This window comes from Microtus ochrogaster, linkage group LG5, assembly GCF_000317375.1.
Source record: "Microtus ochrogaster isolate Prairie Vole_2 linkage group LG5, MicOch1.0, whole genome shotgun sequence".
NCBI lineage: Eukaryota > Metazoa > Chordata > Mammalia > Rodentia > Cricetidae > Microtus > Microtus ochrogaster.
In genome coordinates, this window is record NC_022031.1 from 58,694,365 (window position 1) to 58,720,406 (window position 26,042).

General features: G+C 39.0%; 1 protein-coding gene across 1 annotated transcript in view; it reads left to right on the top strand.

The window, feature by feature from the left end:
- Rab2a (RAB2A, member RAS oncogene family) overlaps positions 1-26,042 on the top strand; it is a 76,000-nt gene that overhangs the window by 9,246 nt on the left and 40,712 nt on the right. Inside the window, exons 2-3 of the mRNA XM_026786641.1 lie at positions 13,794-13,865; positions 21,732-21,799. Coding sequence (XP_026642442.1) covers positions 13,794-13,865; positions 21,732-21,799 — 140 coding nt within the window. The remainder of the gene's footprint in view (positions 1-13,793; positions 13,866-21,731; positions 21,800-26,042) is intronic.

The following is a 26,042-nucleotide window of genomic DNA, read 5'->3' on the forward strand; positions in this document are numbered from 1 at the left end:
ATAAATAAATAAATAAATAAATAAATAAATAAATACATGTAAGACAAAGAACAAAAATAAGCTTAAATTTTTATCAGTATACAAAATTATCTTGAGTAGAAACATATACAGCACAACAAAATAACCTTGTTTGCATCAATATAGAGAATTCCATACCAATGTAAAACGTTTGAGACTAGTAATTGCTTTTTAGCTTAAAAGTAGATCCCATAACCTACCCTTTTATTCAGTCATTTCTGTATCTCCCTTTTTTCTGTTCAGAAAGGGATCCCAGAATCTAAACCTCCCTTGCTTAGTTTTCTCCCTGACCATGACCAAAAACAACTTACAACTAACCCACCAATGTCAAACATCTATAAAATCACCAAAGATCAAAAACCACACAACCCATCTTTTAGGAATGTGGTCATTATTTTGTTAAAATTACTTCCTGCTGTCTGTGGACAGTGGCATCTTTAGGGGACCCTGAGAAAATTGGGATATAATCTTCAAGTTCTGGGAGAGCTACCTGTTGTCCAGTCTCTGTGTGATGAAAAAGTGCAGAGCTTATCTGAAGTCCTGACTGGAGTAGTTTATGAGACTGGGCCATCTTAGCTAACCACTTTGAAGTTGTCCTGAGCAGTTTGTAGTCCAAAGATGATTTTTGGGTGGTGTTTTTCAGCTCACTGGAGTTAGCACAATCCAGGTGGATTCATCATTGTTGAGTCCCAATATCCTTTTGGAGACTTCAAAAGTTTCTGTTAGGAATGGTTATAATAGTTCACTGCAGAAAAGTTAAACACTTTAAATGTCATATGCATCCGATAGCAGAGAGCTTAATAGACCACTGTATTCTTAGTTGCCTCCTTCAGACTCAAGCCTAAAACCACTTACAGGAAGCTAGATAAGTTTATTTCTAGAATTAGTACTTTATATGACCATTAATATCACAGCAGAAGGTTTAAGTATATATAATCTTAAAAATTTAGAGATAATATTTATACCTTAAGAAAAGTTTTAAAGAGATTAGTGGCAAGAGAATAGTGCCATGCCATTAGGCCATTTTACTCCTTGCGGGGGGGGGCATTTTTTTTCTGGATGATTTGTCCTTCTTCAGATGTCTTTATTTGTCCAGTAGTCTTTAGATTCCTTAGTTCTATGATTTTATTCTCATGGAAAGACAAAAACAAAACCATGCCCCAACCTTAACTCTGAGGAGTTTCCCTTCTTGGCAGGTTGAATAGCTACGCTGTTTGATGAATTATTACCACTTCTCATCAAGAGGTCTCTCTTGTTCAAATCTAATCTTAACTTATCTTGGTATCCATAGCCTTTCTTCTCCTGTGGAAACAAAAACAAAACTTCTTCCCCAATGTAGCACTTATCCTGGTTTCCATTCTGAGGTCAACACATCCTTAAAGTATACAGGCTGATTTAATTTGGCTTTTTTTTCTACTAGCCAATGTCTCTCCTTACTCATTAGTATTTAAAAAGTTTAAAATTAAGCTAGGCAGTGGTGGTGCCTGCCTTTAATCCCAGCACTCGGGAGGCAGAGGCAGGCAGAACTCTGTGAGTTCAAAGCCAGCCTGTTCTATAAGAGCTAGTTCCAGGACAGCTAGGGCTCTTACACAGAAACTTTGTCTCAAAAAACCAAACCAAAACAAAACAAATTTAAAGTTAATAAAGCATTGTGCATTCTATCCCTGGGAGTCTTTATTATTCCCCCCCTTTTTAAATTAAAATATATTTTAGAGTGTGATTAGATCTTTCTGTAACTGCCCTGTCGGACTGTGTGGTATACCTATAATATGCTTGATGTTATAATATGCAAAAAACTGTTTCATTTTACTAGAGACATGTGCTGTAGCATTGTCAGTTTTAATTTGTATAGATATTCCGTAAATGGTCATAACTCACAAGTCTGTGGTTATAGAATCAGCCTTCTCAGAGCTCAAAGCTTTGCCTTTTGGAATCCTGATATGTGTATGTGATATGGTGCACATACTTTAATTTTCCTAACTCAACAAAATAAAACATATTTATTTGCCAAATTTCATTTCCTTGAATACCCTGTGGAATACTTCTTGCAGATAGTGGAGTTTGGTGATACAAAGAACAAGCAGGACATTTCCTAATTTCCCTTGTTGTCAGGTGATAGAAAACTCTTTCTTCAAACCCTTGCTATATGGTGTTTCTTTTGAAATTCTGAGTCTTCACATTTTCTATCAGTAGCTGAACAATTTCACCATTACCTTGTGGTAGAGGGTAGACCCAAATGGGATCTGATACATGTTATATGCAAGGAATAGTTTCTATTTCTGATATTTATTTATTTATTTATTTATTTATTTATTTATTTATTTATTTATTTGCTTTTTCAAGACAGGGTTTCTGTGTGGTTTTGGAGCCTGTCCTGGAACTAGCTCTTGTAGACCAGGCTGGTCTCGAACTCACAGAGATCCGCCTGCCTCTGCCTCCCGAGTGCTGGGATTAAAGGCATGCGCCACCACCGCCCGGCTATTTCTGATTATTTCTTGTAATTGAATAAATGACAGAGTTAATCCTAGTTATCTAAGTTCAGTGGCTTCTATATGTAAAAAATTCTTTTTGCATATTGAGAATCAGTAACTATATTAAGAGGTTCTGGAAAATCTAATAATACCATAAGAATAGCATATAATTCTGACTTTTGAAAAGACTCATAGGAACTTTGAGCCACTTAATTTTTCTGACTCATATCCTTTACTGATTTATTTGCATCATTGTAGAATATAGGGGCTCCAGAAATTCTTGCTCACACTCTGTGATAAGAATCCAATTAGTTCTTTTTATAAACTGAAGTCTCTTGTTTTTGGGATATTTGTTCTAATCTTTGAAGAAATTACTACAAGCTATTTGCCAGTGTTCATTTTTTTGTTCATAATGCGGCAATTTCAGCAGTAGTAAAAACTTAACTACAATTTTTGCTTGGGTCTATTTCTGTTAATTGATGAAGTCTCAATTTTTTTCAGATTCTTTTCAGAAACCTTTTTGCCATAGTTACTTTAATTTTTTACTCTGTGTGGCAGAAATATCCATTCTAAAATATTATCTTCTCTTTGCATAAAAATTCCTGTAGCAAAATGCATAGAAGGTAGTTTGACCCAGATACAATCAAGCTATGGATTCAAGTGATCCACATATGCATCTTGTAGTTTCTTTTCAACCTAAGCCAACTGTCTCTCAGTCTAAGCTGATAATTTTATTGAACTATTTAAATCCTTATAACTTGTAAGCTTTGAAAAAAATTACTTAGCTCTCAAGTTTTTAATCCCGTCTTGGAACTTTTTGAAAATCATTGTGTTCTCAATCTCTCCTGATTTGTACATTCTGGGTTTGAGTATTTTGTAAACCTATTTTATATCCTAAATAATTAATAGAGTCTCCTTTGTATTTTTTTCAGGAGCAATTTGTAATCCCCAACAATGCAAAAAAAATTTTTTTTTTTTGCTTCTTCCAGCATTTTTCTAAGATATTTGCCTCTAAATCAGCTAGTAAGATATCAGCTATATAATGGTAAAGTACAGATTTAGGAAACTGATTATGAATTATTTGCAATGGCTGTTGTACAAAATATTGTCCTTCCCAAGGACAACCATGCATAACTGTCTTAGGGGTCTCCTTGTTTCTTAGTTTTCTGGGGTTGTGGACTGTAGGCTAGTTATCCATTATTTTATGTCTGATATCCACTTAAGAGTAAATATGCATCATGTTTATCTTTATGGGTCTGGGTTACCTCATTTTTTTTTTACTAGCTTTTTTCTTGTTCCTTCCATTCATTTGCCTGCAAATTCAGGATGCCATTGTTTTTTATTGCTGAGTAATGATCTATTGTAAAGTTACCATATTTTTTTGTCCATTCCTCAGATGAGGGGCATCTAGGTTGTATCCAAGTTCTGGCTATTACAAATAATGCTGCTATGAACATAGTTGGGCATATGTCTTTGTGGTATGAGTGTGCTTCCTTTAGGTATGTGCCTAAGAATGGTATTTCTGGGTCTTGCAGTAGGTTGATTCCCAATTTTCTGAGAAACCGCCATACTAATCTTCAAAGTGGCTGTACAAGTTTACATTCCCACCAACAGTGGAAGAGTGCTTCCCTTACTCCACATCCTCTCCAGCATAAACTATCAGTCATCACTGTTTTTGATCTTAGCCATTCTGACTGCTGTAAGAAGGTATCTCAGTTGTTTTGATTTGCATTTCTCTGATGGCTAAGGATGTTGAACATTTCCTCAAATGTCTTTTGGCCATTTGGGTTTCTTCTGCTGAGAATTCTCTCTTTAGATCTGTACCCCATTTTTTGATTGGATTCTTTGGTTTTGGATGCCTAATTTCTTGAGTTCTGTATATATTTTGGAGATCAGCCCTCTGTCAGATGTGTGGTTAGTGGCGATCTTTTCCCATTCTGTAGGCAGCCATTTTGTCTTGTTGACCATGTTCTTTGCTTTATAGAAGCTTCTCAGTTTTAAGAGGTTCCATTTATTAATTGTTGCTCTCAGCGTCTGTGCTACTGATATTTTATTTAGGAAGTAGTTTCCTGTGTCAATGCTTTCAAGGCTACTTCCACTTACTTTTCTGTCAGGTTCAGTGTAACTGGATTTATGTTTGATCCACTTGGACTGGAGTTTTTTGCATGGTAATAGATATGGATCTATGTGTTCTTCTGCATGTTGACATCCAGTTATACCAACACTATTTGTTGAAGATACTTTCTTTTTTCCATTGTATAATTTTGGCTTCTTTGTCAAAAATCAGGTGTTCATGGGTGTGTGGATTGTCAAGGTCTTTGATTTAATTTCATTGATCCACATTTCTGTTTTTATGCCAATACCAAGCTCTTTTTAGTACTATAGCTCTGTAGTATAGCTTCAAATCAGGGGTGGTGATGTCAAAGCATATCTTTTAAAAATAGAATGCGTGTGTGTGTGTGTACATATGATTTAAATAAAATTTATTAATATATGAGTTCAGTATTAATATATATCATTTCTATCCTCTCCTCTCTAATTCCTTTTGTGCCCCCAACTCCCTTTCAGATTCAGACTTTATATTTAATTACTTTCATTACATTTTATATGCATACATAAATATATGTACAACCTGCTGTATCCATTTAGTTTTGCTCCAATGTATGTATTTAGAGCTGAGCACTTGGTGTTAGATAACCAATTAGGCTTGTCCTTGGAGAAGACTTTCTCTCTCTCTCTCTCTCTCTCTCTCTCTCTCTCTGTCTGTCTCTCTGTCTGTCTCTCTCTCTCTCTCTCTCTCTCTCTCTCTCTCTCTCTCTCTCTCTCTCTCACCATTAGTTTCCTTCGTCTTAAGGGTAAATGAGTCTTGTGAGAATGTTCTCATCTTCGTTTGCATTTCAGCTAGCAGTATTATTTGGATCTTGTTTAGTCAACAAATTGTTAAAATTTTATGGATTAGCTCCTGTTATATATAGAAGACAGTGTCTCCCAGCAGACATTTTTGTCTCTAGCTCTTACCAGTCTTTCTGCTACCTTTTTTGGTGATAACCCCTGAGCCTTAGCAATAGGGATTATGTTGTAGATGTATCAGTTGGGGCTGGGTACTTACTTCATGATCAGTTCTTTACATTTTGACTAGTTATGAATTTCTATATGTAATTTTAATATAATCTATTGCAAATATTTTAAAATTCATTTTGAGTTTATAATTTGGAAATTTTAGTGTTTTCATATATATTGCAATCATTGAAGAATTTGAATTTATTTCTGCCGTTAGGTTCCATGTGGCTAAGTCAGATAGGAAAGGATCAAGACATAGATGCCAACCTGCATGCCCATCTTGAGCCTTTATAGAGGCACATCCACATAAGAAGCAATATGAATGCCAGATTTCCCAAGATGTGTGTCACCTGTGCATTATGGAACATTGATCCAGCTACTGCTTGTGGAATTAAATCATTAAATTTCTCATTCTCTCTAAAATTGGTAGAATGTCTGCCAAGGGCTTTTTCAAACACCCATTTCTTCTCTACCTTCACAGTAGTAAAAATTCAAGTGGCAGTTACGTGTGTTATTTATTTACTGCTGGTATGCTAGTGTAAGTAGTATGTTCATGCTTGGTATGTTGACATATGCCTGTAAATTCAACATCTAAGAAGCTGATTCAGGAAGATTATGAGTTAGAAGTCATCTTGGGGTATATAGGAAGTTCCAGGAAAGCCTGAATATATTAAGACCTTATCTCAAAATGAATTAATTACTATTAATTAAATAAAATTTGTAGAAGACTTTGGCGTTAGTTGACTTTGGCGTTAGTTCATTTTTAGCAATAATTACTATGCATCTAGAAGTCAAATGGTATCACAAGTCCATCTTTGATTACTTTGACCTAGACCTCACTCTTGAACATTTTCCAAGAGTCTCTATTTATAATTAGAAGATTTTGATTGGTATGGTGTCTCCATTGTATGACCACTTCATCTTCTGTTTTCTTGTGTAATGCCAGGCATAGCTGAATTTACTGGTTTGTTTTGTTTTGTTTTGTTTTGTTTTGTGAGCTTGATGTAAAACTATGTACAGGTGCCTTATAAACAACAAAGTTGTTTACTAATAATGGTACTTAAAGCTAATTGTCCCCTTCATTGAGCTTCCTAAAATTAAATTGGGGGGGGGGTCCTATTCAAAAAGGTTATATTTAGTTTGCTGATTTCAAACCACTTAAGTTTAAGAAAACAAGATCACATGTTAATCACAAAATAGTAGTTTTTTTGGTCTTGATATCTTTTGTACTCAGTAAACTTGAAAAGGTTTTCAGCCTGGCAGTGGTTGAACCTTTTCACAGCCTTTAATTCCAGCACTCGGGAGGCAGAGACAGGTGGATCTCTGTGAGTTCGAGGCCAGCCTGGTCTACAAGAGCTAGTTCCAGGACAGGTACCAAAAAAAAAAAAAGTTACCTAGTCTGTATTTTCATAATTCAGCAATTTGGTTTTGTTACTCTTTTGCTTTTTATTAGCCTAATCTGTCAATTGCATGAAATAGTTTACTTTGCTTATAGCTTTTAATTTTGTGACAAACTACTTATGATGTAACATTTTTATAGGTCATGTGCAGTAGATTTTGTTAATAATCATAATAATTTAATAATAATAATATTGCACATATATAGCTACCTTTTTTCCATAGCATTATGGAAAAATTTTTTATTTAAACTACTTTTAAGACAGTGTCTTTCTATGTAGCCCAGGCTGACCTTGAGACCTTGATCCTTTCTACCCTGTCTCTTGTGTTCTAAGATTACAGGAATGGAACCTCACATCCACTTTGATAAGTATTTTTGGATCCCCAGTAGTGGAAGATCCCTGGTAGTGGGTTTCTCCACTGATGCAATAGGACAGATCAAGCCAAATCAAAAAGACCAGATTTAATGTGAGAACTGCCCCTCAGGCTCCTCAGAATTGAGGCATGGGAGGGAGGAGGAGGAGAAATCACATAGCAGGTCTAAGGACTAGAGCTTAAATACCCTATTGGCATGGTCATGAGAAACTCCAGGAGAAGAACCACTGCTTGGAGGGCTTTCTGAGAAGGATGGGGTTTGGAATAGGGGAGGAGTGAGGTCAAGGGGAGGTTCCAGCTAAACACACTTCTGTGTTGTTTCCTTTGCTTTATTTCTTAACTCTGTTAGTTTTTATTTAAGAGGTTTATAGTAGAACACACTTTTTTTTATGTTCTATTATTTTTGAGATAAGATTTCACTATGTAGCCTGGCAGATTTCAAACTTGCAGTTTTGCTGCCTTGGCCTTGGCCTCCCAGGTATTGGGCTTAAAGGAATGTGACACTTATGCTGCCCAACTGATGTTTCAATTAAGAAAAGGAGAAGTGTTCTAGATTCCTCATGACTGATTTATTTTATCATGAATCATAGCAAAAATAGTATGGATGACATCTTTGATTAGCTATGTGTTGAATTTCTTTTATTTCCAGGGTGGTCAGTTCTTGGCTGAGGCTGTTCATTCATTTCCTGGCCATCCAGACCCGAAATAATCACACAGAAACTATTTTAATTTCAATACTGTTTGACCAATAGCTTAAGCATATTCCTAGCTAAGACTTACATCTTAAATTAACCCATTTCTATTATTTTATATATTATCACAAGGGTCATGGTTTACCAGTACATCAACTCCATCAAAGACTCCAGAAGGATATAATTTTACCTAAGTTAACAGGAAGTGCATTGTAAGCAACTTTTGAAACTCTAGAATTGACAGAGACAACTTGCTGCCTCAACAGTCACCCAAAATTCTTCTGAAACATTGGGGCATCCATCTGCAGCCTACAGCAGGCCCGTAGCATTTGGCAGACTTTTTCATGAGACAAAAAATTTCAAAGACAGTTCTGCCTGTATCGGCAGTTTGTCAGTCACTTTCTTCTGGGTCCTCTAGAATGTCTGGCAGACTCTTTCATGAAGCAGGAATCCTGAAGGACTGTCTTACCTTTAGGCGAGTTCAGCAGTCAGTTTTCTGTGAGTCCTGCATGTCCAGTTCATACAACATAATGTCAAGCAGGCCAGTGTTGTAATAGGAGCAGCGGGGCTGCGTCCCCAGCACCCCAGGCCGCCTGCTAGCTTATGCCCCGAAATAACAACACACAAATTGTATTCATTTAAACAGTGCTTGGCCCTTTAGCTCTAGCCCTTACTGGCTAATTCTAATATCCCAATCAACCCATCTCTAATAATCTGTGAGCACTGGTCTTACCGGGAAGATTCTAGCCTACGTCCATCCTGGGTCGGAGCTTCATCGCCCATCCTGGGTCGGAGCTTCATCGCGTGTGTCTGCCCTGAAGCGGGGCATGGCGTCTCTCAGAGGCGTCTGCCCCTGAGAGGAGAGCTGTCGAGTCTGAGAGCTCACTTCCTCTTCCTCCCAGTATTCTGTTCTGTTTACTCCTCCCACCTATGTTTTAACCTATCAGGGCAAGCAGCTTCTTTATTTAATTAACCAATGACCTTCTTTCTCCATCAGGCCAGGCAAGAACAGTTTCTTGTCTAAATGGCTAGCAAACTCCATAAGAAGCCTCTTTCATGCCCATCATCCTCTTGAAGTAGATTGGTGCTGCCAGGAGCAGATGTGTCTCATTGTCATGAAAAGTCCTAAGTTCTTAAAACATTTTAAATGCTTTATTCTCTTAGTGTTTGAAAGGTTTAAAGACTACTTATCTATCTGAAATATATCTTTGTACATCTAGAAAACCTAACATGACTATACGCTTGACTATTATAGATGACTACCTATTAACCTGTATTTGTTAATTATACATTACATTTTTAAATGAGCTGGATAAACACAATGCCTTAATCAAGAGCAGAGCCATAAATATAAAAAATTGACATTAAATTTGTATCAGTAAACCAAAATCCATACCAATGCAAAGTATTCATCTCTATAGCATATCCCCCTTTAAATGTAAACAAAAATTTTTAAACAATATTTGGAAATTTGGGCATAGTTTTATCCAAAGTGCTTTCTGCTTTTTGTTGGGTGGAATAATTTGGGGGTTTTGGAGACCTTTTGGGGGGTCTTAGTACATCAAACCACCTTAGCCTGGAAGGAATCCACAGGTTCTCATCCTCTGTGGAAACAAAAGCAGAACCTCTTTTCCAAAGCAACATGTCCTTTAGACCCAAATCTTGAGGTCAAGATACCTTTAATATATGTATATATTATATATATATATATATATATATATATATATATATATATATATTGGTTTAGCTTAGCAGCCCATACAATGAAATGTCTCTCTGTACTTAGTTCATTTAGTTCATTTAAAGTCAAAAACTTTAAAGAAAACACAATAATATACATAATCTAGACTTTCTATGTATATTTCATTTTTATGTGGCTTATTTTTTTACTCCTTTAATTTATGACTGTCTATATTCTGTCTCTTTAAAGACTGTTTTATCTTTTTAAAAATTTATGATTTACTTTTTAAAAATAACTCTCTATACTCTTTTTTTCTTTCCCAAACCTACATACATTTTTAAACACTCTTGTGTCTCATTTAGAAGTCTTTTATGTCTGAATCTGTCCTATTGTGTATATGTAATCCTTTTCTGTCCAAGAGTGCTTCTTAAAATACTAAGCAGTGTGGCTAGGACTAAGGCTGCTTTGCCTTTTGGCTCTGACCAGTCCAACATGGCAGAGGTTCATTTGATGCCAGGTCTGCAAGCCATGCTCACAGCCCCATTTCTAGGCACATAGTAGGTCTGTGTTGCCATTAAGCAAGTTGTAGCATGTTACTCACAAACCCCATTTAAATGCTCAATCCCCTGAAAGAGCCAGAGCTGTTTCTGCAACTAGCATGAACCAGGAAGCTGCCGTCTCAAAACCGCACAGCATCTGTCGGTGTGTGTGTGTGTGTGTGTGTGTGTGTGTGTGTGTGTGTGTGTGTGTGTGTGTTGATAAAGGATCTCTTATTAACCTGGAATTGATTAGACAAGGTTGGTAAGCCAGTGAGGCAGCTCCAGAGCTCTTCCTGTCTCTGCCTCTCCAGTGCTGGGTTTACAAGCACATGCCAGCATACTTGACCTTTTTACATGTGTGATGGAGATTGAACTCAGGCTCTCCTGTCTGTACTGCAAGTACTTTACTGACTGAGCCATCTCGCCAGCTCTTCCAAGGTGTCCTTTAGACAAGGCACAAAATAAGGGGCATTTTACATATTAACCTAGGGCTCAGAAATATGTATAAGCAGTGCTCATCTTAACTTTGAGCAGTAAAGTGAAGTGGGGGTGGGGGTGGCACATCCTAGCACTACTGGAGGCAGAGGCAGGCAGATCTCTGTGAGTTTAAAACCAGCCTGGTCTACAGAGTGAGTTCTAGGAGAGCCAGAGCTAAACAGTGAAACCCTGTCTTGAAAAACCAAAAAAGGAAAAAGAAAAGAAAAGAAAAAATTAAAAATAAATAAAAAATAGAAATAGAATATTTTTATTAAAAATAAGAAAAATAGAGATAATATAAGAAAAATAGTTTTCAGGGACACCAACATAAATACTTTTTAAAAGAAATTCTTAAATAAGCCTAAACTTTGATTGCTTCAGATAAATTTGGGAAGAAATTTTTGTCCTAGCAATCTTTATCTTGAAGAATTTTTTAATTTAGTGCATGTGTTAAATTTTCAGCATACTCTTACATTTTGTTATTGGACCTTGTGGTACTCCTTTGAGGGGAGCACTGTTTTCTCTTTTTAGATTTCTTTCTCTTTGTCTGTGCATGCACGCAGGTATATGTTCATGTTATTGGCGAGCAAATCCAGGGCTTAATGCATATTAGACAGTGCTTTACCACTGCGCCACCAAGTCACAGCTCTGATGCAGTGTTCTTTTCTCATTTTAGAAACAGAACATTGAGCTCAATTTCTACACCTTTTTGTTGTTGTTGTTCAAGAATTATGAGTTAAAAACTTTAAAAAATTAATTAAAATTAAATTAAAAGGAAATAATGAATATTTAATATAGCGAAGCTATATAGAGTGAGATTGTCTCTAAAAAAGGTTTTGTCTGAGCTAGGTAGTGGTGGCACACACCTTTAATCCCAGCACTGGGGAGTCAGAGGCACATGGATCTCTGTGAATTCGAGGCCAAAATCAAACAAACTTAAGCCCAGACTAGACTGCTCATTCACAGGCGTGTCTCCATGCGCCACTCTTTCGTCTCTTTCTTCTCTCCTATAAAACCGTAGTTGTTGGCACCTCTTCCCTAGTTAGCAGTTGGCACTGTACTTCCCATACCCTTGACTTTTTTTCCCCTCTTAAAAATCGTTTGAATTGCAAAAAATAGAATTCTCACCAATTTTTAAGAATCTTGAGATTACCAGAGTCCTAAAATGACTCATTGGGTTCTTAGGAATTATTCCCCTGTTCTTTGCAAAGGATTCCTTCCTAAAAATCTCTAGAGGACTAAGTAGGTTAGCCTACATATTCTCTGCAGTGGAGATTCAGGATTCTGATTTTTAGCATGCCTAGATGCTAAGTGTTTGCTACTGACATAGTCTTTAGGTTCTCGGTTCTCACAGTACTATGTCCTACAGAGGGAACAGACTTGAATTCTGGGTTTAAAAAAGAGAAAAGTAAAAGGCTGAGGTTGGAGGATTATTTTGAGTTCAAGCCCAACCTGTGCTACATAAGCCAGGGCAGGGAAAGAGAAGAAACAGACTTGATGGTAGCAGCACTGCTAGATGTATCATTTGTGTTAAATGGAGAGAGGAGGTGATGCCTAACTCAAGGCCTTAAGGTGTAGGATTGATTATCCAGTTAACACTCAGCAGGTAAATACCTTCCACCAAGCCTGCTAACCTGAGTTTGCTGTCTCGGACCCTCATGGTGGGAGGGAGCAGAAAGGTGACTTCTGCAAGCTGCCCTGCTGTAGCACACATATGCCATGACGTACATTTCACATGTGTGCACATACACGGCACAGTAGTGTTTACCACATCAGGTGCTTTGGAGGAAGAAAAGATGAATACATTTCAGATCTTGTCCCCAAGGAACTTTGTTTATAAAATGATGAAAATAGACATTTAAATAACGATAGTAGACATTAACGTTAGTAATAAATGCCTTTCCAGAAATAAAAGTAAGTCCATTACAGATCACATCCAGCTAATGGAAGAAAGGCCTTTGTGAATGGAGGCGATTGGCTCCCCAGAGCTCAGGGAGCGGTGGGAGGGGGCAGTAGTGTTTTGTTTGCTAAGGAAAGCAGTGTCTTTTCCTTCTGAACACACCCATTCTTTCTGCACTCTCAAAGTCCTGCTATTCTAGACTTTTCCCTTTTTCTGAAGCCATCTCAGACAAAGCTGAGCTTGAGGGAGGTTGAGGATTAGTTTACTGCTACATGTGGGAGCTCTGAGTTTGCTGAACCAGACTAAGTTTTTTACAAAGAACTTAGTCTTTAAATTCTTTAAGAGGCACTGGTATGTTTTGAATGTGAGATTCTTGAAAATTTGCCCACTGAAGAAGAGGATCTGATACACAGAGAAGCATAAACATGAGCTGAAAAGGGCTGGCTAGTTCTCAGGACCTGCAGCAAAGGCTGAGCCCGGCCTTAAAGGAAAGGGACGCTGCTGTAGTGCTGAAAGGACTCTGGTGGCACAGCTAAGAGGGAGCTTGGAGGGAAGAAGTGAAGTGTTGTAAAAATCTGTTGGATTTTGACTTTTTAGTTAAATAGAATAATAAATGAGTTCTAAAGTTACTCTGTGTCCTGAGTGCTTTATAATTTAGCTGATTTAATTCTCCCTGCCCTGTGATACGGATGCATTCTAATCCACATTTTGTAAATGATAGAAAGGACACACGTCTTCTCCAGCTTCCTGGGTGGTGCTTTGGTGGGAACTGCTAAGACCTAGTTGCTATTCTGGGAGTTTATGTGCCAGCCTCCTTTGCATGGAAAACTAATGAATAAGGAAGGGCAAAAGGGTTATTTTAAAAATTGGAGAACTAGCCGGGCGGTGGTGGCGCACGCCTTTAATCCCAGCACTCGGGAGGCAGAGGCAGGCGGATCTCTGTGAGTTCGAGGCCAGCCTGGTCTACAAGAGCTAGTTCCAGGACGGGATCCAAAAAGCTACAGAGAAACCCTGTCTCGAAAATCCCCCCCCCCAAAAAAAATTGGAGAACTATAAATAGTGGCTGACTGAATGTCAGCAGCAGAAACCCTTGTTGCCGCTTTTCTGTGCTTTTATAAGGTCAGTCTTAATTTCTGTGGGTTTTATTTTCCTCTGATTATTTGTTGATTTTTTTATTTCTAGGTGTTGGTAAATCGTGCTTATTGCTACAGTTTACAGACAAGAGGTTCCAGCCAGTGCATGACCTCACAATTGGTAAGTTTAGAAAAGAATAAAACATTTACAGTTTTTCAATAGCTTTTGTGCTGTGTGCTAGTGGGTCCACTGTATAAAAGCAGTGAAACTAGATTTGTTGTACAAAATTTAGTCTCTGTTACATTTTAGGAATACATATAGTAAAAATAGATATTAACTAACTTTTCATACAGGGTTAAAATGCAAAAGACATTAGTACTTAAGATTTTAATTAGATTTAATTATAAATCATACTGTTAAGAGACAGTACTGCACCATAGTAGGAACTCATTGGGAATTAAATCAAGTCTATCAGTAACTGAGCAAACTGCTTCACCTCTCCGTATTTTCAGCCTTGCTGTCTCTACAGTGAGAGTAACACTAAGAATTCCACCAAGTTACTGTGATCAGGAAATGAACAGTAAGTGTAAAGCATAGGAACAGTGCCCTGCAGTGTGGCAAATCCAGCATGCTTGCTGTAATTATTAACCAGGACCGTCAGCAGAGTATGAGTTGTAAATGAGGTAGGTACTAGTAACAAATAGACATCCAGTGTTAATTATTGTTATTTTGCATAGTGTTACTACTACTTTTTTATCAGTATGCAAAACTGCAAATTTAAAATGAGTAAAAAAACTAAGAATTTTAGAGACTCACGGTTTGTTTGAAAAAATATATTGATGGCCAGGCATGATGGCCTGCTCCTGTAAATCCGGTGCTTGAGAAACAGGCAAGAGGTTCACCACAAGTTCAGAGCTAGCATGGTCATCATAGTGCGTTCCAGGCCAGGCAGGGCTATGTAGCAAGATGTCTCTTACAAAAAATTATAGATAGATAGATAGATAGATAGATAGATAGATAGATAGATAGATAGATAGATAGATAGATAGATAATCAATCTAGAGCAGCAGTTCTCAACCAATGGGTTCTGACCCCTTTGGTGGTCAAAGGACCCTTTCACAGGGGTTGCATATCAAATATCCTGCATATCAAAGGAGTAGTTGGAAATCTCATAATTCTTTTGCTTAGTAACAGTCACTGACTGTTTATTTCTATTTGGGAGCTGGGTTTGTTTTGTTATTGTTTGTTTAAGACAGATCTCAAGATGTAGTTCAAGGTGGCCCTTGAATTTGCCTTCTGCCTTCACCTCCTGAATTCTGGGGTTACAGTTGTTCTAGCACACCCAGTCCTTTAAGTCATAGATTCTGTTACTTTACTGATCCGTGCTTTGTTAACAGTAAATGCAGGAGGATCTAGGAGTCAAAGCCAACCAACCTTATCTAGTAGTGAGTTTGATCTAGTGTAGAAAACAGGAGGCCCTGTCTCAAACAAACAAGAGGAGTTCAGCCAAAACTAAGGTTGTATGAAAAACTCTTTTAGAAACCCACTACTTTGTAAAGTTTTTATTGTTGTTTGTCTGCTCTTTAAGGAGTTTAAGCACTGGTATCCTCCATGGGCAGACGATGCCTTCTCTAGAAGAGGTGATTAAATGAAAATCTTAGTATCAGGCATAGAATACCTCCCTGTGAGTTATGCGTTGGTCAAGGAGGCTCCAGAGGTATTGCCGTTGTTCTTGGTCGCCCACCCGAACTTAATAGTGTTTAATTGGAAGCTCTGCTCCAGCCTTACTCTCCCACATTCCAGCCCCCCTCCCCTCAGACGGTCCTTGGGATCCCAGCCCCCGTCCTCCCATTCCAGACCTTGCTCCTCTCCCAAGGGTGTGTCCTCCCCCTCCTCCCAGCTACTCAAGACCTGGTCACTAGATCTGCCTTACGCTTTCTCTCCTGCCTTCCTGAGAGTTAACCAGGAGTTGTTTCCCTCTGTCTTACTTTATTCTGTTTATAAAACCTGAGTTTATAATTCAACTGGATTTGACTTATTGCATTGGTGAATGGACCCACTACCAAGGATTTTTAAAATACTTATCAAATGCATGACCACCCCTGCTACTAAAGACACAACTCACTTTTGTTGCAGGACATTTAAAAAAAATCAAACTGGAACAGATTTGAGAGCTTCTTACCTGTTAGTTAATTTCATAGCTGGAAGATGCTGTGCAAGCCTCTGGAAGAGATAAGCTATCGGTGCTATTAACCAGCAGCAAACCCTGCATTCCTAATGTTCTTTCTCCAGGAAGATGTGCCTATACATACAGCAGTGGCACAAGGGTTTTGGTGATAACTATATACTTTGGGATTAGATTTGAGGCCTGCTCCACAGGAGAGAATTCATAGCTGATACTATAAACTTAGTCAGAAGCCCATGGCTAGGGAGGTCATAGGCCCTAGACCCCTTAGGGCATATTTCTGTTCTCTTGTTAGATGAACATAGTGTCAAGCTGCCTTCTAAATAGTTATACAGATAGATTAGTGTTGCCCTTGACAGCTAATGCTGAGCCTCACGACTAGTCAAAGCCCAGAAAATAGTGGCTCTCAGTACTTACCCCTCCATGTTACAACTGTATCACACACCCTGTCCCCACCCTCTTTAGATAAAAGAGGGGATAGAAAAGAATGTTAGAATTGGGAGGTGAAGAGGATTGATAGGAGGCAGTAATCTAGACGAACATGACATGGTCGTTTCTCTCCTGAACTCCCTGCAGCTGTGGTGACCTACATAAGTTCAAGCAAACAAGACTAGTCAGCATTCCAATAGGCAGCACTAAAGTAATTGAACTCAGTCAGAAGTTTTAAAAAAAAAAAAGAAAGGACATGCATCTGAAATGGGGATGATGTGTTTGGTAGTGGGGAAAGAGAATTGGGGGTGCATATGATCATGAAACATTGTTTACATGTATGAAATTATCAAAGAATAAATAAATATTTTTAAATGATGTTGCTTTTTCTGTTACTGTGATAAAACATCGTATCCATGGCAGCTTATTGAGGAAAACCTTTGAGTGGGCTTATGGTTTCAGAAGGTTTGAATCCCTGATGGTGCATGGAGGCATGATAGCAAGAACAACTCAGAGTTCATCTCTTGAAGCACAAGCAGGAGGTGGAGAGTACACTGGGAATGGCACCAGTCTTTTGAAATCTCAAAGCCCACTTCTAGTAATATACCTCCAGCAAAGCCATGTTTCCTAATCCATCCCAGTTATGCCCCTAGTGACCAAGTATTCACATATGAGCATATGGAGGCCATTCTCCTTCAGACTTCCACAACAGAAAAGCCTTATATCAAGTTTTGATAGTTTCAAGTCTCTACAATGATGAAACTGGTAATACTCTTAAATCTAGTTCCATGACTTCCCCCTCATTGCTCTGCTTTGCTCAATGAATTTGAAACCTTGGTAGCCAATTGTTGGAAAGGAGTATGTCCTAAAATGACTCGCTAAATTATTGTTTCTAAGAAGTTTTCTAAAAACTATTGTTGCTTTTCATTGAGTCCTATGCATAAATATCTTAATTGCTGCAGTGTGCCCAATAAAGCAAATGACCCTGATTTGTCAGAAGTTGGCATACGCTGTGTTGTGCATGAGCGCACAGCTTGTGAAGAGAGTACAGATGCTGCAGGCTTCACTCTGGGTTGTTGCTTATGGGAGATGCTGGGAGATTGGAGGTTAAGAAAAGAACAGTCAGGGATCTTTCTGTACTTCACTCTTAGCCTGGGTTGACTTTTATTCTCCATTACTCCAGCTCCTGTCCCCTTGCCTGGCAAGCCACTGCTAGTGTGGCTCCTAGCTCTGACTGCAGTCTCTCCCTTTGTCCTCCTGGTCAAGAAACAGCAGCAGGTTCCTGCTATGCCTCATCCCTGAGCCTAGTTCCCATCTCTTTTTTTTAGTTCCTCCTATGTTGGAACCAAGTCTGTACACTAGGCACTTAAATATTTAAGTGTGACTTTAAGACTCTGATTAGTGTACCTTCCTTTTCACATCTAACTTTCACAATTGTTTTTCTATTTTTTTAAAAGTTCTTTTTTGTTCTTTGATAGGTGTATGTATGTATGGATGGATAGGTGTGTGTGTGTGTATGATGAATTTTAGTCTTCGTTGACCATAATCCATTTAATTCCTCCTCTCTTGTTGAAATCCTTTTCAGCCAGCCCCTCTTACTTTCATATCTTTTTTCTTTTTATGTGTATCCAGTCCACTGAGTTTAAATAGAGTTGCCTGAATAAGCATGGGTGGGAGGTTATTTACTGGAACTGGGGCATCTTATCAGTGATTAAACTTAAGAGTGTGACACCCCTGCCTCCAGCCTCCATTAATGCCCTTAAGGGAGTGTTGTGGCCTCCTGAGCCCTTCCTTCTTCCCTGATGGAAATTTGATGGGCTCAATCTTACACAAGTAAGCACAGCTGCAGTTAGTTCATGAGTCTGTGAGCTGTCTCATGTCGAGAAAACACTCTTTCCAGCACTCTGCTACAGCGCGATCTTCTCCGGACCCCGTCCAGAGAGGCTTACAAGTGGTGTGGTATATACGTCCCACTGAAGGTCATTTATTCTCTGCCCTTGAATCAGTGGGGAGTCCCTGTCTGTCTTAACCTCTGCACTGCAAAAAGAACATTCTCTATTAAGGACTGGCTGAAAGCTGCACCATTCTATAGGTATAAATGTAAATATTTAGGAGAGAGTTTGATATTATGTCCACTTAGCAAAATAATAATAGTTGGTTCTCCTTTATGGCCCATGATTTCCCTTGGCATATGTTCTTGGCCAGGTTTGCAATACCAGGCATGAATTTCCTCCTGTGGAATGGGCCTTAAGTCCAATCAGAAAGCATTTGATTATCCACAGATATTCATGACACTATTTTGTCAGTGGGCATATCTTGTCAGCCAGTGGATTTTTGTAGTTCGCAGTAATCACAGCTGGTTCAGATTTTGGTAACTTCTCCTGAGCAGCTTTCGTAGCACCTTTGGCACTGTGAGAGCCAGTCAGCGGGAAGAAAGCCTCCAGGTCATGTCCTGTCACCAAAGTATCTGATGTCTGAGTAATCAGATCTGGCTGTTGAAGTTTGGTGGGCATCCTAGAGCAACAGCCCGTGTTGTTCTGTGTGCCTTGGCACCTCAGGGTGTAGAGTTGTCGGTCCTGGAGATTTTCAGACTTCATTTTATGCAGCAAAATCCACCTCACAGATTAAGCAAAATGAGACTTTATTGCTTTAAGTATTTTTTTGTGTTCCACAGAAACTGGGGGCAGGCCAGAAGAGGGCCATAAAGCTTTTAAGGAGGTGGGAACTTCTGCTTCTACACCACCCATTCTCTTCATGCCTACTTTATGCTTCTCTCTGCCTATTCCCAGTGATTTTTTCTGTTTGTTTGTTTGTTTTTGTTTTTCCTGTCTCTGTGGCAAGAAATAGTTAACAATGAACAGCTCCAAAGTTGTATTGTTCAGATGATTAAAGGTTTTTATAAATGTAAAGCCAAGTTCTTTGGGAAACATTGCCTCAGTTTGGTAGAGACCCACTTAAAAACTCTTATTAACTAGGAACTACAGTGGGTCAGCTCATTCCGTAGGCCTGGGATCAGCTTGCTTTTCGAAAATTACCAACTCAGTCCTGGTGGTGGAGATTTAGATGCATAGTCACATAATTACCATCATAATTCCCTAACCCTTAAATGTTAGCTAGTTGTCTTTTCTATTGCTGTGAAGAGACACCATGACTAAAGCAATTTATAAAATAAAACTTATTTAGTGGGGTTGTCTTACTTAGAGTTACTATTTCAGTAAAGAGACACCATGACCACGGCAACTCTTATAAAGGAAACATTTAATTGTGGCTCACTTACAGTTCAGAGGTTCTGTCCATTGTCATCATGGCAGGGAATATGGCAGCAGGCAGGCATGGTGCTGGAGAAATAGCCAAATGTCCTACATCTTGCAGGCAATAGGAGTCAGCTGAATGTCACACTGAGTGAAGCTTGAGAAAAACAAAAACTAAAGCTGATCCCTCATGGGGACACACTTCCAACAAGACCACACCTACTCCAATAAGGCCATACCTCCTAATAGTGCCACTGTCTTTGGGGGCCATTTTCTTTCAGACCATCACAGGGGTTTAATGGCACACATCTTTAATCCCAGTATTTGGTAAGCAGAGGCAGACTGATCTCTGTGAGTTCAAGGCCAGCCTAGTATACAAAATGAGTTCCACGACAACCAGAGCTACGTAGTAAGCTCTTCTCAAAAACAAAACAGCATAAGAAAGAAAAGTAAAACATTTAATTGTTTGCTTACTTAACAGTTTCAGAGGTTGAGTTCATGATCATCATTGTGGGTAGCTTGGTGGCAGACAGCAGACATGGTATTTGATCTGCCACTAAGAGTTTCATACCAATTTGAGAGTTATGAGAAGAGAGAGATTAATCCTGGAGAGGGCTTTTGAAACCTAGGTGGTGAGTGAATAAGTCATGCTTTAAAATTTTATGATCAGAGTTGTTTTCCCCTAAAAAGCCAGCATAAATCTTATGGAAGATGAATGTGGGCATTTTGACTTTTACCTACTGTATTCAGGGAAACTACATTCAGTGGATTGAAGAGTTTGCTAAGTGTCTTCACTTAGTTGTGTACTTGCCTTTGCCTCATGCATAGATAATGACTTATTTAAGCTTGGACTGAACTTTGCTGGTTTGAATAAGAACGGTCCCCATAGGCTCATATATTTGAATGCGTAGTCACCAGAAAGTAGAGCTGTTTGCAGAAGGACTAGGAGGTGTGGCCTTGTTGGAGCGGTATTTCCCTGGAGAAGGCCTTTGGGTTTCAAAAGCCCACACCAGGCCCAGTCTTTCTCTCTCTGCCTGCTGCCTTTGGATCAGGATGTAAAGTTCTCAGCTACTGCTCCTGAGCCATGGCTATCTGCTTTCCACTATGATGATCATGGACTAACCCTCTGAAACTGTAAGCACACCCCCAGTCAAATGTTTTCTTTAGTAAGAGGTACTGTGCTCATGCTGTCTCTTCACAGCAATAGAACAGTAACTAAGACTGTAACCAAGAAAGTGTTAAATGATAGAGGTCTTGAGGGGTGGTTCCATTGTTAAGCGTACTTGCTGTACAGTCATGAGGACCAGAGTTCAATCCCAGTACCCACAGATACCTGAAACTCCAGTTCTGAGGGGTCTGATACTGTCTTTGAACTCCATGCCTACACAGGCATGCACATCTGCATATATACTACATACACTCATACACCCACACATTCACACACAAATCATTCTTTTATTAAATATTAAATGATAGAAGAAAGAAAGTAAAAGATTAGGGAATTGGAGGAAATAAGAGTTTGGGTTAGTTTATTAGAATTCTTTAGAATGAATCCCCACATACATATATAAAGGGAAGTTATTAGAATGACTTACAGGCTGTCATCCAGCCCATCCATCAGATGGGTGGCTATGAACGGAAGGTCCAAGAATCCAGTAGTTGTTCAGCCCACAAGGCTGGGGGTCTCAGCCGATCCTAAGTATACGCTGGAATACTGAAGAAGTAGGCTCTGATGCCAGTAAGAAAATGGGCTTGCTAGCAAGGGCAAGAACAAGGCTTCCTTCTTTGTCCTTAAATAGGCTTCCAGCAGAAGATGTGGTCCAGGTTAAAGGTGGATCTTCATATTTCAGAAGATCTGGATTAAAGGTGTGTGTTACACCTTAAATATTCAGATTAGAAGTAGATCTCCCACTTCAAATGATCCAATTAAAAATGGCCTCAAGCTCACAGCAGGTGCTGGGAATACAGGCCTGAGCTCACTATCTAGATAGTTCAACTATCTAGAGTCAGGTGACTCCAGTTAAGTGATAGGAGGTTCACAGAGTACCTCTGACTCAGCTTCTATATTTTCCAAGGTTAGCAGCTTGTTTATCACATATCCTGAACAAACATTTGTGTTTTAGTGGTTGGGTGTAAAGTATTTCACTAGTCCCTTAACATATTATTTTCTGTTCTATTCAGGTGTAGAGTTTGGTGCTCGAATGATAACGATTGATGGGAAACAGATAAAACTCCAGATCTGGGATACCGTAAGTGTAGCATTTATAAAAGTACCTTGCATGCTTGTTTAATGTTAAATAGTAGACATGGAATTTCTACACCCCTGAAATGAAATGGACTAGATAAGATTTTTCTTAGTTAGTCATTTCACTATGTGGATGTGCTTGCAAGAACTGAGGATTGGTAGACAATCTGAGCCACTCCCTTGTGGTCTGGCTAGTAGTGCACTTTTACATGCTTACGGATGCATGTATTTGCATGAGTACATGTACACCATCCACATGCAGTATACACCTGTGGAGGTTAGAATAGGGCATTGGCTACCCTAGAACAAGTAGAGTTACAGACAGTTCTGAATTGCCATGAGGATACTGGGAACCAAACCCAGGGTCCTCTATAAGAGCAGCAATTATTCTCAACCCCAGAAATTATATTTTTTAAAAAAATAATCACCGAACTAAATAAAAAAAAGAAGTAAATGTGATGTAAAATAAAAATACCACTATTATATAGTTATTTATTCTGGACGCTTCATTTACTAATTTAAGTCTGATTCATCCTGATCACTTGAAGTCTCCTAACTTAATATCCTATTTCCATCACTATCCCCATTTGATGAGCAAATATTACATGTCATCTAGATAGTTTGAAATGATGTTTCCTAATATGAACTCAGAATAAGCAGATAATTTGAAACTGCAAACACTAGTCTGGTTACTGCCCAGCTTTGTGAGCCCTCTTGCAGTATACTCAGTAACATGGTTTTCCTTCTTAAAAATTTTTTATGAGTGAATTTTTTTAGATGCATGAAATGAAGTTACAGTGGATGCCATAAGGCAGCAGTTTTCAGACCCCTAAATACTTAAAAAGGAGCACAGAACACTTAACTTTTATGGAGCATCAGTATAGTTAGTGCTACATTAAAATGGAAATTAGAAACTTACTAAATACTCAGGCTTTTTGCTTTCATTGCTTATAAAGTTACAAGACTTTATGTATATTAGGCAAGTGTCCTACCACTGTGCTATATCCTCGTCTTAAAATAGTATTAATAAGCTGTTTATTTATTAGGATAAACAATACAGCACTTGTGAATATTAATCTTACTTTCCCAAAGCAAAAATAATCAGCTATCTTTTTTAGTGAAAAGATTGATATAGTGTTAAGTTTTGAGCATCTCTCTATTTGCTTAGTACAACATATTGGAGTCCCTAGTCTCCTTCTGCATCAAGTGTGACATGTGTTTAGCTGAAGTTTCATGCAAGTAAATGGCTAAATCACAAGTTGGCACAAGACTTTATGAAATACAGGGGATGTAATTATCATATACCCATGTCTGTTTTCTTCTGTTCACTTAGTTCTAGTTTCTCACTTGACAGTGCAGAAGCTCTTGAGAAATTAATCAAAGAAAATACCCAGTCTAAGCCTAAATCGCCAAGAGTTGCTGAAGGTGGTCGCGGGATTTTGATTTTCTGTGTACCACAGCTGTCCTTCATATGATAAACACTGACTCTATCTGCTCCGTCTTGGAGTTCCTCCTGGGACTGTGCATTCGTAGACCTTCTCACCCCTCCTCAGTGGAGAGCTGACTTATCTATTTTTTAAGACTTTCCTCTATGAGCCTAAAGAGTCTTAGCGCTGCATGTGATATATGTACATGTTGATGTACATGTGTGTTTTGAGGGATGCTAGAGGTCGTTGTCAAGTGTTTTTCTTGGTCATGGTCCACATTAGTTTCTTTGTATGTCAGAGTCTGGAGCTCATCAGTTGTACTAGGCTTGCCAGTGAGATCCAGGGCTCTACTGTCCATATCTCCCTCTACCCCTAAAGTACCATTGTCATAAACATACCCAGTTTTGTACATGAGGACTGGGTATCTGAGCTCAGCTCCTCTTACTTGGTGTGGCAGGCACCTTACCAGCTGAGTTGTGTTACTGGCCCAACGCTTTGATTTAGATTTTCTTGGGCAACATAACTTCAATCAAAACTGCTAGGAAAGCCTGGGCACAGTGGCACACACCTGCCATCCCAGCACTTGGGCAGGGGGTGAACTTGGGAAGATCAGGAACTGAAGATCATCTTCAGCTGTATGGTGAACTAGAGGCCAGTGGTGGACTACATTAGACTTTGTCTCAGAGAACCAAACAAAAACCTACATGGAAGGGCCTGAAAGTCTAATTCATAGATCAAGTGCTTACCTAGCATGCATAAGAATCTGGGTCCCACCCCTCATGCCTTTAAAAAAAAAAGGAAGGTGGGAAGATGGGAAGGAAAAAAGCATGATAAAGATCTCTCCTAGAGACTTAAAAGCATGAAGTCCAACCAAAAGAAAGTATTTGCGTCTGCATTTAAAGCATTACACAAAGTAGGGTGCTTCCATAACTGTCTTAGTCCAGCCAACTGGTCTATACATTCAGGTCAGTAATAGGCTCGAACTCTCTGAGCCACATCTGTGGGCCTCCACACCTAACTTTAATGACACACATCATTCAACAGTCTATAGATTACTGCTATATTTCCTAAGCATGCCCTCATACCTTAAGGAAGAAAGGAAAATAGAAGAAACCATGTGTTTCCACTTCCTCCAGCAGGACAGAGGGCTAGTCTGCTCCCTCTGTTTTCACAAGGGAGTCTGATGCCTTGGGGACATCATAAGCATTAAGAAAGAATTCCAAAGTTGAAAACTCATTAATTTCTTTTTGAATGTATAACTTAGCCAAATGTGGTAATGACTCACCTGGCCAAAATCATCCAGCAGCACTCAGGGACCTTAGGGCAAGGAAATGAAGAGTTCAAGGCCAGCCTGAGCTTCATAATGAGACCCACTTAAAGAGTGGGGGAAAACTGGCTAGACAGCTTAGTAGATGGAGGCCCTCACTACCATGCTCAACAACCTAAGTTTGATGGCTATCACCCACATAGGGAAAGGAGAGGAGCTACTGCTGCAGGTTGTCTCCTGACCTCATATGTGCCAATGCATGCCCACTCCCACCCATTGCACACTAAATTAATAAGTGTAATAAGCCTATATGTTGTCTGTTTAGGTTTTGCCTTACAGATACTCTTAATACCTCAATGTCTTTGTGTGTCCCCACCCCCAGTGCCTCTTACTTGACTACTCAGTACCTTGTGCATACTAGGCAAGTGCTCCACCACTGCGCTACTTCCCAGTCAGTCTTTTCCTCTTATTTTATGGTTTTTCTTTCTTTCATACTTGAATTGCAAAAATATTCAGTGAATGATATAAGAAAAAAGAGTGATCCCACACTTAACTGAGTGAAACAAGGCTTTCCCTGTCATAAATGTTTCTTGGTGCATCTGTTTATTTGGATAGCTTGCTGTATTTGTAGTGGTTAGAGCCCTGTCTTCCTTATTTGGAATAATTTCAAAACTGGAGTGATCTGTGGAAAAGTAAAGGCTGTGCATTATTTTGTCAATCTTAAAAAGTTAATATCCTGCTCTACTTACTGGTGATTATACCTATAATCATAGCATGCAGGAAGCTGAACAGGAGTGCAAGGTCAGTCTGGGCTATGGGAGACTCAAAATAAAAAGAAATTGTTCTGTCTGCACACCATGTTCAAGTAACCGAGTGTTAGGATGTTATTCAATATCTGTCCATTCTAGCCCTCCCAAACTTTAAAAATAACTTGTCCCTACAAAATTAACATGTCTGCCTTCTGTCCTTTTTACTTTCTCTTTTATTTTTGTTTTTGTTTTACATTGCCAGAGTTTCATTGTTAGATGAATGGCTAACAATCAGAGATAAGTATTACTGTAACACTGACTCTCATAAACATAACATTTTGAATGGATAGCTCTTTGGTAACAAAATAACACATTCAAGTGTCCGCTATAAATAAACGTGGGTTAGTCCTGATGGACTAAGGAAAGTACATTTACGTACTGTGTCCATCTCATTTCATTGACAGTGTTGGACGGAACCACATGGGCAGGCTTTCGAACGTGAGGACAAAGTCTGATATGTAGATTGGAGTAGTCAGGTCCCTCCCTCAGCTTTGTACAAACCTGGACAATTTGAACTGCTGCTCTAAGGAAACAGAAAGTAGATGGATAGGTGGAGGGGAAAGAATGGGTTTTTAGGAAGGAAATTAACCAGAGAAACAAAGTCAGGGATATTCAGAATATTGGTGATGATACCAGTAGGAAGAAATTGGCTTTGTGAGGCAGAGCATGTGGGGTGTGTGTGTCCATTCATTCAGTGTAGTAATAGGTGTGGCGGGGCTGCGTCCCCTGCACCCCGCTGCCCGC